General features: G+C 34.6%; 1 protein-coding gene across 3 annotated transcripts in view; it reads left to right on the forward strand.

Moving 5' to 3' along the window:
* Positions 1-16,132, forward strand: part of IFT80 (intraflagellar transport 80) — a 156,601-nt gene that overhangs the window by 22,012 nt on the left and 118,457 nt on the right. For all 3 annotated transcript variants that reach the window (XM_029939968.1, XM_029939966.1, XM_029939967.1), the window contains exons 5-6: positions 5,682-5,792; positions 7,264-7,332. In XM_029939968.1, coding sequence (XP_029795828.1) covers positions 5,682-5,792; positions 7,264-7,332 — 180 coding nt within the window. The remainder of the gene's footprint in view (positions 1-5,681; positions 5,793-7,263; positions 7,333-16,132) is intronic.

Here is a 16,132-nt window from a genome sequence, read left to right on the forward strand (position 1 = left end):
ACAAAACAATAAAACAAAAATTCATACGTATCTATAGCTATTGATTTCTTTCTCCTGCCCTTCTTTTCTTTTCCTCCTTCCTCTCTCTGTTTTCTTTCCTTCCCTTTCCTCTGTTCCTTCTGTCCTTCCTTCCTTTCCATACTAAGAATCATAAGTTCATTTTGATGCTACCAATTCAACACCACAGGATTAATTCTAGTCTTTCTTTTTTCTATACTTGGAAACAGTGAGGGAACCTACTCCCGTTATTCTCGATACATTTACTCACTTGCTCAATTCTACAATACACAGTAGGTTGTTTCAATATGGCTAATCTATACTACTGCATAAAACTAGAGTTTAACATTTGTTTACTTTTGTTTCAATTTTTATACTGGGTATATAGAGTTAAAGCCCTGTGTTCAAAATTACTTGCATTTTCCCCTTGTTTAACTGTTGGTATGTTATTCATTTAGAATACAACTAAATTTATTATTTGCATTTGTTTTCCATTTAAAGTTTCCTTTCTCCTGCATCTTTGTTGATTTGATTATTTTTTGAATATGTAAAGCATTAATATGGGTCATTCCACAAAACAAAACTATATTAATGAAATATACTCAATATACATTAAATTACATAAAAAAAAAAAAAGAAATACACTCAGAGCAATGTCACTACTCCTCCCCACCCAATCCCATTTACTCTGTTTCTGTTTACTCCCTGTAGGTAAACAGTCTCTTTAGTTTTGGTTTGTCCTTCATCCTTCCTGTGTTTCTCCTGGCAAAAGTAAACAGTGCATATTTTCTTCTTTCACCTTTCGTATTATACAGAAGGTAGCATACCATATAAATCCTTTGCGTTTTCCTTTTTTTTTTTTTTAACTCAATAGTATGTTAGGATTGACTTTTATCTGGTGAATATGGACAGTGAGTATAATTTAGTTTTGATAATTTCTGTTGTCTGTTTCTCTGAATTAAGATTACTTAATTATACTCAACTAAAGAATAGTTGCTTGGATCTCTTTTTCAAATTGACTTGAGGTAAAACACTTTCTGATAGGGAAAAACATTAAAGTAAACATGTAATTTAAAAGATAAATTTGCAAAATTTATTTAAATATATAAATATAAATATATTATGACTTGTGAGAAACTGTAACATTTAATTTTATTTTTAGGTTTACTGTATAAAAAGACAAGTAACACAACATGCCACAACTAGATGTAGGAAGAAGAGAGAACCAAAGCAGAGTAGCTGAGTATTTTCTTCTAAGCTGGGATGAGGAATAGGAGGACTATCTGGGATCTTATGAAAGAGAAGGAAAAGTATGATAGATCCAAGAAAATAAATAGAAGGATAAGATAGAAAAGATCATTCACAAATGACAAGGAAGTGTTCAGAAAAGAAGAAAGTAGATGTCAATGGAGGTTTTCTGCCAGATAAACACCTGAGGTCATTTTATATATCAGTGCTATATTCTTTGTTTATCGGATGCTTAAAAAAATATCTTTCTGGTTAAAAAAAAACAAACATATAACGTGAAATCTACCCTGTTAAATTTTTAAATATACAGTGTTGTATTGTTAACTATAAGCAAATACTGTACAGCAGATCTCTAGGACTTTTTTATTTTGTAAGATGTTAACCCAATTCTTAAAAAAAATTCTTTTTTTCAAGATTTAATTTACTGCTCAGGAGATTCTCTTTTCTAGTTGCCACCAATGTTCTCCCCTAGTGTTGACAGAGAAGGTAGTGTTTTTTAGTTTGTTCTTTACTCTTCCAATGTTCCCTCCCCGTCAACCCTTCTCTCTTCTTTGTAGTGATAACGTTCCGAAAGAGATCCCTGAGATTCACTAGCAGGCCCTGAAATACAGAAGGCAGACTTTTGCCAAGTATTTTATCATACCAGTAATTCTTTCCCAACATTACTACATCTTTTTGAATGTTTCATACAGCTGTATACTACTTTTTAAAATACTTTTTTCCTATTTCTGTAATAATGTGTTAAAAGATTTACATTTAAAAATAATTGAATTATGTAAAATGCATTTGGGGAGCTGCCACAAAAGGAATTCTGGTATAAAATCTTTTCTTAAGCTGTTAAACACTCCTTAAATTATATTTACAGAAAGATGATTTTTTCTTATTTTTAAAATACCTTAAAAGTTTTAAATTTATTTATTTTGAGGGGGGAGGAGGAGGGAGGGCATGAGCAGGGGAGGGGCAGAGAGGTGGAGGGAGAGATTACCAAGCAGGTTCCATGCTGTCAGTGCAGAGCCTGATGTGGGGCTCGAACTCACTAACCATGAGATCATGACCTGAGCAGAAATTGGGAAGTTGGATGTTTAACTGAGCCACTCAGACATCCCCAGAAAGATGATTTTTTAGTACATTGTATTAGATATCTTGAAATAATTCCTATGTGTTCTTAATAGTTAATATGTCCATTTAAAGACCTCACTTGAAAAAGAATTTGTGTGTTCATTATCATAAGTTGGTGGTTGGTTACAGATCCTGTGGCTTTTTGCAACCATCTGCCAAATCATTTTTGCTGTTAAGCAGTCTGCAAAAGTGCTCATGTGTCCTTTTTCCTAACACCGTATTCCAACCTCTTTTATGTTTCCATGGACATTTCCTAAGGCATTTCTAACTTTAAGAAATGTGTTTCATATAATTTTAATGTTTCCTCTGTTCTTTTTCTTTTTTATAACATTTACTTCTTTCTAAAATGTTTATTTTTTATTTAATGAACAAAAGGTTAATAATTTTATGCCTCAGGATTTAAATAGCAAAGTTTGTTATCCAATTTTTTTTGTTCAGTAAATCAGTAAATGAATCATATTGACTATATTCTCTTCTCAACTCCAGCTCTAGCAAATAATTGGAAATAAATTGATCTCTAGTTTGGTCTTACATTTTAAAAAGATTATAGAAAAGTTAGAGAGCAGAACCAAAATAGTTAAATTGATATTATGGGTCTAAAAATACAAAATTTGATATGTGGGGGCACCTGGCTGGCTCTTGATCTCAGGGTCCTGGGCTCAAGCCTCATGTTGGGCATGGAGCCTACCTAAACATTTTTTTTTAAGAAAAAAAGTAGTTGATATATGTAATTTTATATTCATGCTTTATTCTGGGTATGTTATTCAAGCAATTTGTAACCAGACAAAATACAAAGGCCAAAGGTTTATTGAGTGCCAAATCTAGTGAGCCTACCTGTCCCCGTGTATGTCTTCTGTAAGGTCATAGGAAACAAGAATAATTTTAGCACTTGTCAGAAAGCCAGTATTAGGATAAGAAGTATCAAGGAGGGCACCTGGAAGGTTCAGTTGGTTACGCGTCTGACTCTTGATATTGGTTCAGGTCTGCTTGGGATTCTCTCTCTCCCTCTCTCTGCCCCTCCTTTCCCCTCTCTCAAAATAAATAAATAAACTTAGAACATCAATGATCTAAATACATAAAATTTCTCAAATATGGAATACATTGAAAGGAAATTTGTGGATCCTTCATTTCTGGTTTAAGAGTTATTTGGTTAATCTCTTTGGTGATGGATTTATTCATTATATGCAACAGCTGTTTAGTATGTGGATCTTCTGTGGTAGGCAGTAAGCTAACATTTAGTAGAACAAACCTGGATAAAGTAAACAGTGGCCACAGAAGTAGCTTCCCACGTACTCTGCCATCTTTCAGTTTCCTCTTTTGAGGTTTTTCCCCCTTGGATTTTCTCTGTAAAGCAGTGCATTAAAAGAAGTATATTCTAGTTAATTTTGAGTTAATTTCATGAAGAGAATAATAACAGTTGAATTCAAAGTATTCTTATTACAATGAAAATTATATAGAGAAAAGTAGATGCTGCTAGTGGGTAGTTAGATGAAGGAAAATGGTAGCTTATTGTTAAGGATCTAGAAAATGAATGATAGAAAAGAAAGCTATTGGATGCAATGACAAAAAAAAAAAAAAAAGAATGTCAGAGTAGTTTTTTTTTTTTTTTTAAAGTTGGGAGATGGTTAGTGAGTTGGTTAAGCTTAACAAATGCTGATTATGTAAAAGTATTATTGCAAATAAAAATATGACTAAGATATGGCCTGCTGCTCTGATATGAATCACAGCCCAATAAAAACTGCAACAGAGCTGCAAATAATGTGCACTGTGTGTAAAAAAAGAGGGAATGACTTTGTTGGAAAGAATGGGTAGGTGGTTAGTGAAATAACCACAGGGTGCTAGGTGTTAAGTGTTTTAAAGCCATCTTAAGCATCTGACTTACATATATTTTTAATGTATTTGTTAATATTAAGCAGGATTCTTGAAAAGCCTTACCTTAAAAGTGAATTCAAATAAAATAATTTTTTGTAAGCAAAATTTGATTAGATACCACATTTTTCTTTGACTGCAAAAAATACATATATTTTTTTACTTAGAGGAAGTTTCTAATTTTATTGTATATAATTATTATGAGCTATGTATTACTAGATTTCATGATTATTGAAAACCACACTGATCTTTTCTCAGCTTTCTGTAGTAGTTATTCTTTGCATAGTTGATTTTTCCTTTTGGCATCTCTGAGATAGTTTGCTTAGGTCTTTTAAAGTTGTCGGTTTTTTCTTTTTGCCTGTATATGTGTGAACTTTTTGAGGACAGCAACCATGTAGCCTGCTCCTTTTTGTCTACCTAATACCTGGCACAGTGTAAAATCATACAAAGCAAGTATTTTGAGATTTGGAATTATCAATTATTAAATTAATTAACAACTAGACCATTAAAGAGAGGTGGCCCTAATGCCTTTGGCTGTCATGAACAAACCAAAATCTAAGTCTGCAAACATCTTAAAGTTTTGAAATTGAAACCAAAGCACAACACATCAAAAACAGCCAACAAGGCCTTAGGCTATAGCCAATCAATAATTTCCGTACTTTGCTTCTACCTTTTCCCTATAAAAGTCTCTCCCTGAGCTTCTGTTGGTAAAATAACTCTTAACCACTTTTGGTTTAGTGCTGCCCAATTAGAATAGATTTTTGCTTAACTAAACTCTTAAAATTTTTTATTATACCTCAGTATATTATTTAACATCATTTAACTGTCCTGGTTCCTGTCCTCTACACCTTTTCCAGCTTTTTGATAGTCTGCAAACAAACAACAGCAACAAACAAGACTGCAAAACCCTGCTGAATTAGAAGGCTTTCCTGACATTTCTCTTGACCCCCTTTGGCCATATCCCAATGCAAGTTTTATTGTCCCTCTGATCTATCATAATAGCATCATGTACATATTTCTATTATACCACTTGTTTCAAGATTTTCTATGTTTTCATGCTTATTTTCCAATATATTTGTTTGTTTCTCGAAAGTAGGTCCAATTGGGGTGCCTGGGTGGCTCAGTTGGTTAAGAGTTGTATTCTCGATTTTGGCTCAGGTCATGATCTCACAGTTTGTGAGTTTGATTCCCATAGAGGGCTCTGAGCTGACAGTGCGGAGCTTGCTTGGTATTCTGTCTCCCTCTCTTTCTCACTCTCTTTCTCTCTCCCTCATAAATAAATAAATAAACATTAAAAAAAGACAGTAGAAACAATTATTTGAGTAGGAATATTACTTGTCCTTATGTCTCTCGTGCCAGCACTATGCTAATGTAGTATCAGTAGGTACTCAACAGATATTTGTCGATTGAGAAAATACAAATGATTTCTCAAGTGTAATTTCTTTTAGGTAAATTTCATCTGATCTCTAAGTTAGGAAGAGTGGAAAAAAGTGTAGAAGCTCACTGTGGAGCAGTTCTTGCAGGAAGATGGAATTATGAAGGAACAGCATTAGTTACAGGTAAGTTGTCTGCAAAAATGATGGTTTAAATGAAATTTTTAATGGAAAATTTTCATGGAATCAGAATATTTTCTTTAGTAATAGTGTCTTTCATTGTTCAAGAGCAGATAATTGGCAAAGCATTGAACTAGCCTGCTAGATAATGTTATAGTTGAGAATGTCATATTAATCATTTATGATTTATGGAGAATGTTCAGTCAAGACTTTTGAAATGGTCAGTTATAGGATAAATAAAAGTTGTAATTCTTTAAAATTTTAAAATTCAAAATATTATGGAACTGACCTTTACCCCCATCCCATCTCACTCCCATCTCCTGCTTTACTGCCAAGTATTCTTATCTTCCTCTATGGTATTAGTTATCTATTATTGCCTAACAAATTACCCCAAAAGGTAATGGCTAAAGATAGTAAACATGTATTATCTCACAATTTCTGTGGGACAGGGAAGATTTAATTTGGTTGGGTAGTTTTGTCTCAGACTCAAGATGTTGGATAGGGCTTTAATAATGTAAAAGGCTTGATTGGGGCTACTTCCAAGATGGCTCACTCACATGCTCTTGGCAAGAGGTCTTAGTTCCTTTCTGACTGTTGGCAGCAGGCCTTGGTTCCTCAGCCCACGGTCTTCTCCGTAGGGCTGCCTGAGTGTTGTAACATGACAGCAGGCTTCGTAAGTGAGGGATCCAAGAGAGAGCAAGATGGAAGCCACAATATATTTTATGAACCACCCTTGGAAGTCATTCTCTATGATTTCTACCACATTCTATTAGAAGTAAGTCACTAAGTGTAGCCCACACTGAAGAAGAGAGAAATTAAGCTCCACCTAATAAAGGGAGGAATAACAAAGAGTTTGTGGATACATAGTTACACCTATTCCCTGGGCTTTCTTTTAAGACTTTTTTCAATGAGTTGTTCCTTCTCTTGCCTATTTTTTCAACTTGTCCTTTTCCAGGGGTTTCTTTTTCAGCATATAAATGTGTTCAGATGTTATCCATATTGAAAATGAGAAGAATGAAATAATCCTGCCTTTAACAAGTACAACTCTCTAGATACAACTTCCTCTTTATTTTAGGCAAGCTGTTCAAAAGAAAAGGCTACTATTTCACTCCATTCTTCCCCACCTCACTGGAATTTGCCTGCAACTCTTTGTTTGCACTGAAAGCACTTTTCTTAGAATTCTAAAATGGAGATTTCAGGGAAAAGGAAAGCATATTTGAATAATATACTCATAAGTCTTCTAAGATTTGGGAAAAAAAATAAAAGGTTTTGGCATGGAAGTTGGGTGTACTCTGATAAAATTGTTTCAAAGTAACTTCATTTAAGTTTTATAGTTATGAAACACTACATTTAATGAGTAAATTGTATCTGAATTTTAAATATGTATTAGTATGATATACTGATTTTTATATGCAAATTTAATGTTTAAATTTGTTTTCTATAGATAAAAATATTAATTATTATTTTCTCTTTATAGTTGGAGAAGATGGACAAATAAAAATCTGGTCAAAGACTGGGATGCTAAGATCAACTTTAGCTCAGCAAGGTACATATGGTAATCAATTAAGATGTCTTAACAGTTTATTTTAAGGACAGACTATTAAATAGTTCTTAAGGCAGATTTGGGCTGGGTTCAAAAATGAAATCTCTTCTTCCTATTTACACTTTTTTCTCTTATTTTCCATGTTGCCTGATGGGCCGTGGCAATTGTATTATTTGAGCCAAGAAATATAAGAAACACTCATATTTGAAATACAAGAAATACTCATATTTAATTTATTTTCTTTTTTTCTTATATTTAAATTTTTTTAATGTTTATTTATTTCTGAGAGAGAGAGGGAGAGAGAGAAAGAGACAGCGCAAGCAGGAGAGGGAAACACAGAATCCAAAACAGGCTCCAGGCTCTGAGCTGTCAGCACCCAGCCCGATGCCAAGGCTGGAACTCACTGACTGCGAGATCATGACCTGAGCCAAAGTCAGATGCGTAACTGACTGAGCCACCCAGGTGCCCCAGCTTTTTTAGTGAATCTGTGTAAATGCAGTTAAAGGCTAATGATTCTTTTAAAAATAATTCTGAGGCCTTACGAGCATATAATATCTGGAAAAGGATTTGGGTGTCTATTTAAGTAAATAATAGTAATAGAAGACATTTAAAGTATCTCCTTACTTAATAAGTCCTAATAAGCTCATAATATTAATATCCTTTCTAAATCATATTATACATTTGATGTCTACTCATGGAAGGGAGCAGATACCTTGATGATCCAAAATTTGGTAAACTACAACTACTTAGAGCAGTATCTTCTGTTAATTGGGAAGAAGTGCCCATAAAGTCAATCCAGGGGTCATTCCTGTTGGGGGGTGTGTGTGTGTGTGTGTGTGTGTGTAGCAGGTTTATTTTCCTAATCAGATTTTATCTAGTAATAGTAAAGCAATTTTAATGTTGATCTGAACATGTATCAGCTGATCTTTAGAGACAGATTGTAGAGTATTCTTTAGAATTACATGATAAAGTCATAATGTGAAGCATCTCTGGTTAATGACTTCCAAAAATTTCCAGATTTCATTTTTTAGATGTTTTTTATTTATTTTTGAGAGACAGAGAGAGACAGCGTGAACAGGGAGGGTTAGAGAGAGAGAGGGAGACACAGAATCTGAAACAGGCTCCAGGCTCTGAGCTGTCAGCACAGAGCCTGCCACAGGGCTTGAACCCACGAACCGCGAGATCATGACCTGAGCCGAAGCCAGACGCTTAACCGACTGAGTCACCCAGGCGCCCCCGAGATTTCATTTTTTAAGTCAAGTGTACTCTTAGAATAGTGTTAAAATAGTCACATTTCCTTAGCTGCACATTAACCGAATTTTAGCAAAGTGCAACCATCAATAATAGGTAGTAATTATTTAGGAAATCATAAATACTAGGTAGTAGTTATCTTCTGAGGTTAAATCTTTGCTATGGATAATCTCCAAATAGAATATTTATCCACGAGTAAAATTTTAGAGTTACAGAAGCATTCGTGGGTGAATTTCAGTTAGGAAAAAATGTCAATCCATTTATACTTTAGCAATAAAATGTACCTTTAGAAAATAAATTTTATTTTGATTTTTTAGTAAGACTGAAGATTTATTTTTGAATTTATTGCCCTTATAATTTTTGTTAGAGCTAATTATTTGGTACTCTCTGGTCTGACTTAGCAGCAACTGACAGAATTCTTCCAGAGATTACTGCCCCTTGGAGCTGGGGTTACGTTTCTTCTTCTTCTTTTTTAAAAAAAATTTTTAATGTTTGTTTATTCTTTAGAGAGAGAGAGAGAGAGAGACAGACAGACAGACAGACAGGATGAGTGAGGGAGAGGCAGGGAGAGAGAGGGAGACACAGAATCTGAAGCAGGCTCCAGCCTCGGAGCTATCAGCACAGGGCCCGACACGGGGCTCAGCTCGAACTCACAAGCTGTGAGATCATGACCTGGGACAAAGTCTGATGCTTAACTGACTGAGCCACCCTGCACCCCAGGGCTTCAGTTCTTTTCAGCTTTTGCTGCTGCTGAGACACCTCTTTTTTTCTTTTCTTTTCTCTTTTTTAAAGTTTGTTTACAGAAGCCACAGATCTTTAGAAAAATTCCAGAAGTTTCTTTTACTACCCATGATAGCAATTGGAATTCTTGCCTAAGATCCTTCTTCACCAGTAGCCCTGTAAGGCTCCTTATTTATTTTCTTAAATTCTTCCCAATCATCTCCTTCCCTCTTATTGCCCTTGAATCTACCATTTTGAACTTTCTGAAGTCTAACATTGAAAATTAGAATACATTTTAAAATATAAACAATGTTAATCATGGAGGGTAGATGACATAGTACTATTAGTTTAGTACTATGGTTTAACTATGTAATGGGTCTGGAAACCAAATAGCCTCTTCTTTTACTTTTATGGAGAAATATATTTGGAGTTCCCAAGTTTGCAATGACAATTTTTTTTTTAATTTTTTAAATGTTTTTATTTATTTTTGATACAGAGAGAGACAGAGCATGAGAGGGGGAGGGGCAGAGAGAGAAGGAGATACAGAACTGGAAGCAGGCTCCAGGCTCTGAGCCAGCTGTCAGCACAGAGCCTGACGCAGGGCTCAAACTCACGAAGATGAGATCTGACCTGAGCCGAAGTCGGAGGCTTAACCGACTGAGCCACCCAGGCGCCCCGCAATGGCAATTTGAAAGCATAATATGTTTATAAATTAAGGAGTTTTTATAAATCTGAGGTCACACACAGGTAGTCTATGGGCTGAATCTGGCACACTAGAATGGTACAGGCTCAATATTAAAAATCAGGACATTTCACATACAAATTTTGTCTTCTGCTGTCTTGAGCTCATGAAGATTTACATCTATATTTTCTTCTAAGAGTTTTATAGTTTTTGAGTTTACATTTAGATCTATGATCCACTTTGAGTTAATTTTTGTATATGCTGTTTATTTTAGAGAGGGATGGATGGTACTCTTTTTCCTTCCTTCCAAATAGATGGGTAAATAGGTTCTCTTGAAAGCTAAAATACTGCTTATGTCATATAATATAGTATTTATTATGTATTCATCATATCATGTAATGATCTTTTCCATTGACATTCTAAATAGCTGTAACTTTCTTAACAATTTGATGTTGAAATTGATGGCTGTGAAAGGGCTGATCATTTTTATCTTATTTGAATCTTATTTATTTTCCTCACTCAAGATTTATATTGATTAATGAGACTAATGAGCAGAATTATATAGATTTTCTTATTTTAGTTAACCTATTGGTATTTCAACTGAATAATCATATCTTTTTTTGATTAAGCATTACAGATTTACCATAGAACTATGCATCTAATTTTTCAGTTTTTGATCATTGGTGCCACCCAACTTTCCTAATAAGGCATAGACTTTTCCTGTTTTATCTCTGGGAAAAATCATTGGAAAAATTCGTTGTAATAACATTAACTCTGAAGGAAAAAATCTCTGGTTATTTATAAGGTTTATTTGATTTATTAGAGACTACAAGTTTTGAGGGTGATTATAAACCTGAACTACTGAGAGATGGATGCTAAAGGCTCAAATAAGGAGGCCAAAGTAGGTGGGGTCAAAGACTCCAGCCTCCTTTTAGGATAAATACTAGAAATTTTGGTACAAAAATGAAATAACATAAGCCGGAATTATTGTAAAAGTTGGAATTCAGTAAACAATGTTGAAAGTATCCTTGTGATTTTTACCACATGGTTATGTTAATTATATTTATATATGATGAATAGAAAAATTTCTGATTTCATTTCTTAATGATTGGAGGCAGATATACCCGTAAAAAAGTCATAGTCATCACCTTTTCCTCTAATACAGAAAAAGCATTAATTCTAAAGGTTTTTTTTTTTTTTTTTTTGAAAAATTTGACTTCGTTTAGAAACAACTCTTACCTCTAGGGAGTCATTTTTCCTTATTAGAGAAAAATAATGTATGGGTCAGTGATAATTATAATTAAGCCATATCTTGTGTTACATTGTATATTTTAATTATAGGCTAAAATTGGAATAGAGTAATACTGCAAACCTTTGAGGACATTCCCCCATACTGTATTCAAATGGAAGAATAGAATGACAGAAATGGAACCTGTCTATAACGAATTTAGTAAAGGAGGTAAACTGGAAATATAAATAACTATTATAAAGGCAGGATGTGCTTGTTACTATAAGAGGACAGGAAGACAGAGATTGATTAATGCTTTGGGGAGGAAAGAAAGTGTCAGAAAGGCTTCCTGGCAAGTATTCCTGGAATATCTTAAAATTTTTTTTCAATGTTTATTTTTTTTTTTCTTATTTTGAGAGAGAGAGAGCATGAGTAAGCAGGAGAAGGGCAAACAGAGATGGAGAGAGAGAATCCCAAACAGGCTCCACACTGTCAGCGTGGACCCCAACATGGGGCTCAAACTCATGAACTGAGATCCTGACTTGAGCAGAATCCAAGAGTGGGATACTTAACCAACTGAGCCACCCAGGTGCCACTCCCCCCTTTTTAAGTAGGCTTCATGCTAAGCATGGAACCCAGTGTAGAACTTGAACTCACAATCCTGATATCAAGACCTGAACTGAGATCAAGAGTTGGACACGTAACTGACTGAGCCACACAGGCGCCTCTGGAATATATTTTGATTGGGCTTTGAAGAATGAATAAGTTAAGGAAGGAAATGGGCTTGCTGGCAAGGGAGGTGGACTGTGAAGGAAGTTAGATGATCAAAGGTATAGAGGCAGAACAGCATAAAGCATGGAAGTCAGGTGAATGTGAGCAGACCCATTGGCTGGGGGTAGGCTGTATGAGGGATAGTATTGCTAGAGGGACCAAGACATTGATGGTCTTGGATGCTAAATGAAGCAGTTTTGATCTTATTCTATCAGCATACAATACTTAAAAAAAATAAGCAAAAGAATAAGAGATAAAGATTATCTGTTAGGAACATAAACTTAACAGTAATATGTAGGATAAATTAGAGGAAATAGAGATTAAATGGGGTGGCCAGCAACAGACACATGAAAAGATGCTTGTTATCACTGACCATCAGGGAAATGCAATACAAAACCCCAGTGGAATATCACTTTACATCTGGCTAAAATAAAAAAAGACAAGAAACAACAAGTATTGGTGAGGATGTAGAAAACAAGGAATCCTCACGCACTGTTGGTGGGAATGCAAGTTAGTACAGCCATTGTGGGAAACAGTATGGAAGTTCCTCTTAAAAGTAGAAATAGGGACACCTGGGTGATTCAGTCAGTTGAGTATCTGACTCTTGATTTTGGTTCAGGTCAGGATCCCAGGGTCGTGGGTTTGAGCCCTGCATCAGGCTCTGCACTGAGCATGGAGTCTGCTTGAGATTCTCTCTTTCTCCCCCCTCCTCTCTCCCTTTCTCCCCCCACCCAACTCCCTGCTCTGTCACTTTCCTCCACTCACCCTCTCTCTCTCTAAAGTCAAAAATAATAATAGGTGTTCGTGGGTGGCTCAGTTGGTTGGGTGTTCAACTTTGGCTCGGGTCATGATCTCAAGGTGGATTCAAGTGCCACATCAGGCCCTGTGCTAACAGCTCAGAGCCTGGAGCCTGCTTTGAATTCTGTGTCTCCTCTCTCTCTGCCCCTCCCCCACTTCCACTCTGTCTCAGTCTCTTTCAAAAATAAATAAAACATTAAAAAATGTTTTAAAATAATAATTAAAAAATAGAAATACCATTTGATCCAGAGTTCTACTACTGGGTATTTACCCAAGGAAAACAAAAACACTAATTCAGAAAGATATACGCACCCCTACGTTTATTGCAGCATTATGTACAATAGCCGAGATATAGAAGCAACCTAAGTGTCTATTGATAAATGAATGGATAAGGAAAATGTGGTATATATGCACAATGGAATATTATGCAGCCATAAAAAGGGATGGAGTCATATTATCTGAGACAGCATGGGTGGACCTAGAAGGTAGTATGCTAAATTAGTTGCTAGAGGGAAGGGGATGAGGAGATGGGCAAAATGGGGGAAGGGGAGTGGGAGATAACAGGCTTCCAGTTATAGAGTGAATAAGTCACAGGAATAAAAGGCACACTATAGGGAATATAGTCAATGACACTGTAGTAGCATTGTTTGATGCAGATAGCAGTTACACTTGTGAACATAGCATAATGTATAGAGAAATTGAATCACTGTCGTACACCTGAAACTAATGTAACACTGTGTCAACTACATTCAGAAAAATTAAAAATAATAATAACTAAAAAATAAAATAAAATAAAATGGAGTGACCAATAAGGAGGTTATTGGAATGTTCTATGCTAGTATGCAATAAAGCTTGAACAGGGGCAGTGATAATGGTAGTTGAAAAAAGTGAATAGTTCTTAGAGGCTGAGAGGAATGGATATCCTGTAAGAGGTAAAGAATTCAGACAGAGGAATAAACTAGGGGTGATGTGTGGAGGGATGATAGTTTTGAATATGTAGAGTTTGAAGTCTTTGGGGCAAGTGGAAATACTGTGTTGAGCTCAGAGGTAAAGGCTGAAATATTAATGTGAGAGTCAGTTACAGAAAGATGAAAGATGAAGCTGTAGGGGAAGTTGCAATCCCTAAGAGAGAGGTGGCTGAGGACAGAAACTAAAGATACAAATGCATTTATTTAAGCTTTTTCTCTGTACCGACCCAGTGACATATATAACCCAAAAGTTGCTTTTGTGTGGAATAAATCCCACTTGATTACTTATTGTTAGTATATGTCCCTAAAGTTAAATGAAAGAGAAATGATTCTTGGTGTTCTAATTCTTAATGATTTGGCAACCCAAAAACATTGAGTTCCTACTATCATGAACAACACAATAAACAACTGGTTGCTTATTGCATTACAAAGTAATTTCTAGAAGTAGCAGCTAACAGATAGCTCTTATATAGTATCAGACTGTGCTCTGAGTACTTATATTCAATGTAGACCTATATTACATTCAAGGCAAAGGTAGCTAATACTTCAATGTAATAGTGAAGAGTTTGTTTCAAAGCATTCTTAAAAACATGTAAAAACAACATTTTTAGGGGCTACTTTTTAGTATGAGTGTGAAAAACATGGTATATTTGACCATGCACTTCCTTAAAACAATTGAAATACATTTTTGTCTCCTCTTCTGTGGTTTAAAATGCCTTCAACAGGTTGAAAGAATTTAGATAATTTGTTTTACAGAGAGATAAGGGTCTGACATTTAACACAACCCCAGGTGCATGTGGTTTCTTAAAAAATGTCAAAAAGGTCATGTGATCTGAGTGTACAAAGTCAGAAAAACAAGATCTTTTTGAGTGTCTTAAGTGAAATGGAGTATAAATGAAAATTCCCAATATAAAAAGCAAAAAATTATTTAATTTTTCTGAAAGTACTTTTGTTTTTTTGTCCATTTTTTGGTTAATGTTGGAATTAGTAACATCTTATTACATAGTTTGCTAAGCTTTTTATAGTAAACTTATTCAGCCTGAAGGCTATATTTGTTATTTTCATACTGACTTTGCAAAGTGAAGAGTAGCTTTGGGAGTAATTCGATGCTTTAATAAGGATATTTTAAAAATACATTTTAAATATTACAAACTTGTTTCAAGTGCAAGTGGGATAGTTTTCACCATAATAGAAACCATTATTTTCCTTATGAAGCTAATTTATCCACTTTCAGTAATGATGTTTGTCGTAACTACCCAAATTGAAAATTATATCGTATATTTCCTTTTAGAAAAGAAAACATTCATGCATACCATCTTTTTACACTTAACATTTTATTATAAATATAAGAGCTGAATATAATGAAGGCTTCTCTTACTTCTTAATGTTATATCCATTTAGAATATTGGTGGTTAAGAAGACTGAACTACTGAGACTTAGCTATTAATCTTAACTATCATAACCCTATATATTTTTTCTGATCAAACAAATATGATTAAAAACCACATGTTATTACATGGAATTAGTTAACTTTTCCTCTATAAGCTTCTTTTGTTTTATACAATGTTATTATAGTTGTTTTTTAAAACATTATTGTTTAAAAAATGTTTTTAAAACAGGAAGTGAATAATCTCTTAAGTTCCAACAGGGAAGATAAGTATTCTGAAGCAAGGAAATGGTGACACAGCTGACTTAATGAGGCCACAGATTCAATGTTAAAGAGGACAAAAGCGTCCCTAACTCCTCATCCTATACCCCAGCTGTGCCTTTTACCACAACTAAAGGGCTAGAGTCACATCCTGTATAACTCAATTGGGAGTTGTATTTACTGAATTATTTCCTTGAGGGTAGATATTTGTCATAGTTTAGTTATATACCCCAGGAAAGTATAATTCTACTGAGTATATTCATGATGATCTTTAATTAAAACATATTAACTTACTTTTTTAAAACAATAATTACAACTATAATAATGGGAATAAAGAAGGTACCTGTATTTCTATCATTCTGTCAAATAAGCTTTCTGCCCCTGTTCCCTTCCAGTAATCATCAAGAACCACATTTGAATTATCTGAAATTTTGATTTACATTTTCTGGAGATTTACTTGTGAAGCCCAGGTCACCTCCTGGATACTTCCAGAGAATATTATAAGGGAACGTATTTACCAAGTACAGAAGAAGTGCCTTCTGAGATTGGCCATCTGTAGGTTCCTCTGTTGGAGAACAATCCTAGGTGTCTTAGATTGAACAGAATATTAAGACCCAGTATAAATCTGACCTAAACCGTGGAAGGCATGCTTCAGGGTTTTTTTTGTTTTTGTTTTTCTTTGGATTAGGTCTAAACTGGATTTTCTAAATCCCTTAAACCACTGAGACTTACAATTG

This window comes from Suricata suricatta, chromosome 5, assembly GCF_006229205.1.
Source record: "Suricata suricatta isolate VVHF042 chromosome 5, meerkat_22Aug2017_6uvM2_HiC, whole genome shotgun sequence".
NCBI classification, from domain to species: Eukaryota; Metazoa; Chordata; class Mammalia; order Carnivora; family Herpestidae; genus Suricata; species Suricata suricatta.